The 3,572-nt window shown below is 41.8% G+C and overlaps 1 protein-coding gene across 3 annotated transcripts in view; it reads left to right on the top strand.

Moving 5' to 3' along the window:
* Nucleotides 1–1,682, top strand: part of LOC410271 (BMP-binding endothelial regulator protein) — an 8,593-nt gene extending 6,911 nt beyond the window's left edge. For all 3 annotated transcript variants that reach the window (XM_006570434.3, XM_006570436.3, XM_006570435.3), the window contains exons 10-11: nt 1–232; nt 298–1,682. The exon at nt 1–232 is cut by the window's left edge and continues 166 nt beyond it. In XM_006570434.3, coding sequence (XP_006570497.1) covers nt 1–232; nt 298–556 — 491 coding nt within the window. In that variant the 3' untranslated portion in view covers nt 557–1,682. The remainder of the gene's footprint in view (nt 233–297) is intronic.
* Nucleotides 1,683–3,572: the final 1,890 nt, after the last annotated feature.

The following is a 3,572-nucleotide window of genomic DNA, read 5'->3' as shown; positions in this document are numbered from 1 at the left end:
GCTTCCTCGAAGTGTCCGCCCCGACCTCGTATCGGGGACGTTTGTGCGGTCTCTGCGGGAATTTCAATTCCCTGCCGAAGGACGACTTTACCAATCGAAGGGGCAAATTGTTGCAAGATCCGCAACCGTTCGGTCAATCGTGGCTGGTGGGGGCCAAGAAGAGTTGCGTCAGGCCAAAACCGGTGGCGAATGTGGATCGAGCCAGGCGTTGCAGGGGTAGGAAGGATCACCGGTAAGATAACTCTCTATCTCTCTCTCTCTCTTAGAATTCGTTTTAATTCGATACGCGGATCGCAGGTTGTGCAACAGGTTGAGGTCGCAGATCTTCGACGCCTGCCACAAGAAGGTGAATCCGACCATGTACTACAAGGCTTGTCTACAGGACATGTGCGAATGCCCGACCGAAAACTGCTACTGCGAATCGTTCACCGCGTACGTCCACGAGTGCAAGAGGCTCGGCATTCAACTGCCCCACTGGAGAAAGTCGACGAGATGTCGAACCGGTTGGGACCAGTTCTCGGGATCCGGCGCGTCCCTTGGTCTACGCTTCCCTTGATCGCGTATCTCGAGTATCAGGAAAAAAGAGGAAGGAGGGATAGATAGATAGAGAGAGAGAGAGAGAGAGAGAGAGAGAGAGAGAGAGAGAGTGTTTTCACCTACCTTGACGGATGTGAGGAAGAAGCGAATACGCGAGCGAACCGAAATTCTCAGCTAGTCACCGTTCGCAATCAACTCGCGCCAATGCCCTTATTCCACGTCCTCTTCCTCCTCCGATTGTCGAGAATACTCGTCTATCCCTTCCTTCCTCCTCTCATCGCGAACCTTTTCGAGCTCGGATCATTCCGAATCACCTTGCAGTATTTCGGCCGATGAGCAGGCTCGCGGCACACCGTCTACGTCCCGAACATATACGCGCGCTTGACCGCGCGCCTATATTCCTAGATTTAAAACCGATTTCCCTTAACCCATCCTCTCTTTCTACCCACCATACTCCGCTTCGCTACTCTGTATCTGCGTGTATGTATATAATAACGTCCATCGTCGGAAGACCGTGCAATCGGATTCTTGATCTCAGACCGATCAGACGTCGCCGATTGTACATAGATAGGTATCCAGGACGACAGAGACTCGTGGAACGGCGAGTCAATTTATCGCGCGACGTCTTTTCACTCCGATCTATATCCCCCCCTTCGCATTATTATTCGTTTATCCTCCCAAACTCCTTGTTCCGTGTTCCCTGTTTTCAACCACTCCCCCCCCCCCTCATTTCCACTCTTCTTCCTCGTCTTCTCTTTCTTATCGGTAAATATGCATATACCATTACGTGTTAAAATTGTACATAGCCCGAGTATAAAACACGCGATACGTATACGCGACTGTACGTTCGCAAAAGTCGCAAATATACCGGAGATAGTCCAAAGCCTTAGCCAATTTGTATCGAGTATAGCATAGAAATATTTTGGCACGCATCGAATACGAACGAAATAAATGAATTATATTCGTAAAATATTGATATTTTCATCGCATTGCCAAAGTGGAGAAAAAAAAGAAAGATATATATATATACTTACCAGTTGAACGATTGATTTCTCAGGTTCCCTCTATTCGAGAGACGAATACGAGATGCGATCGAATGAAACGATCCGTTTGATTCATCCAAATAAAAACGAACAAAAAAGGAATACCATTTTGAACGATTCGCCCTTTCTTCGGAGTTCCCGCAACGTGTAACCGACAGCCATGAGCAATGGATGCGCGCGCAGATTCATAACGTCGTCGCGTTTCGAAGCAAAAAGTGATTTGAAATAAAAGAGAACGAGACGAAGCAATGATCGCGTATTCACCGTATACCTTTTATTAATTCGAATTAGATTTGCATTACGGAGACGCGAACGTTTAATTGCAAAAAAAAAGAAAAAAAAGAATAGTCGAAAGATAAAACGTCACAATTGAGAAACGTTATCGGGAAATTATATTGCTTGTATCCACACATCACGACGTTAACGACGATTCGATTATTCGCGTTATTCGGATATAATATCGATTACGATATCAAGTACGATGACGATTTCCGCGATTCGCTTTGCAAACAATTTCACTCGATACTTGCACCGGTACAACTGGCGTCTTCTCGCTGGAGCGACAAGGACCGATAGATGGCGTTCTGATCGCGAGTACGAGTTTCGATTCGAGAATCGACTTTTAACGTTCGAAAAGCGTCGAAACGAAACTCTTCGTACGTGCAGAGTGGTTTGTATTCGAGTACAGTTTCACGAATAATCTTTCTCATGACACGATTCGAAACTTTTTATTAGGACATTATAAATGCAGAAAAAACATTTTAAAAACATGTGTGTACGAGCGAACTTGTGTATAGTGTCATGCGACGTGTAATCGAGAGAAACGAACAAAATTACAACTTCGAGAGTGACCGAAGTTTTACGCGATTTACATTCCTTGTTCTTGAAATATCCATTATCTTCTCTTCTTCTTATCGGTTCGTTCCATTCGGACAGACGAACCACGTGGAACACGTGATTCAATCTTTACAATAAGATAATTCGTAACATATGGAAGAAGGTATACACATTCGACGAACGAATAAAGAAAGAAATTTGTTCAAACTTGTTTTTCGCTACTCGAAAATGACGATACGATTTTCAGGACGTAATAGAGAATTTGTTTCGCGTCGATAGAGAAAATACACGTATAGATTTTTCGCGATTTTAATAATCGAGATTAATAACAAGTGTCTTAACTGTTTTTCGCATTAAAAACTACGATACCGTTCTCTACTTCTCTACTTTTAAAAATTTTTAAAACTTTAAATAGGGATCAGATAATGATCAGAGCACAAGGATGAAAAGTACAGAGTGTAAAGTAAATATACAGAAATGAACGAGATGAAGGAGAATCGAATAGAGAATTAAAAAAGATCGTATTGAGGAAAAAAAAGAAATAATTTTTTTTTCTTTCTTTTTTTTTTTTTATGTTTAAAGAAAAAACAAGAGAAGATAAATCGGCGACAACAATTATAAAATCATCGTGTATGTCGCTTAGCTGGAATGCCAGCAGAGCTTATTATCTATACGTATATATATATATATACACATGTATACATATATATATACGTGAGTAAGTAAGTAAGACTAGGTAAGCTTGCGCAGTCTCGAAACATGGCGTTTTACCGACTTCGAGGATGCTCGAGATCTCTAGATTCCTCTTTCTTTCTCGCTTTATCTCAATTTTCGAACTATAAATCGTTCCGCTAATCGACGACTACGTTTCTTGAAATTATTCGACGATTACTATCTTTGTTCCATCTAAAACAGCGTTACGAAAGATATGATCGCGCAGCGATGGAAAAAGATATATTATTACCATCACTCGACGACGACCGTTAGAGAAAGAAAAAAAGAGTCGCGCGATTTCACGGCACGATTTCTTCAGTTGAATAGAAAGAAATTTCTCTCTTTCTTTTTTTCTTCATTTTGGTACAAAAATAGATAGATCTCGAACATTGGATCACGTAGTCTGGAATATTTGGGATATATATCGAAAAAAAAAAAAAA

The sequence above is a fragment of the Apis mellifera genome, linkage group LG11 (genome assembly GCF_003254395.2).
Source record: "Apis mellifera strain DH4 linkage group LG11, Amel_HAv3.1, whole genome shotgun sequence".
In the NCBI taxonomy this organism is placed as follows: Eukaryota; Metazoa; Arthropoda; class Insecta; order Hymenoptera; family Apidae; genus Apis; species Apis mellifera.
This window is presented reverse-complemented; position numbering and strand designations above follow the sequence as displayed.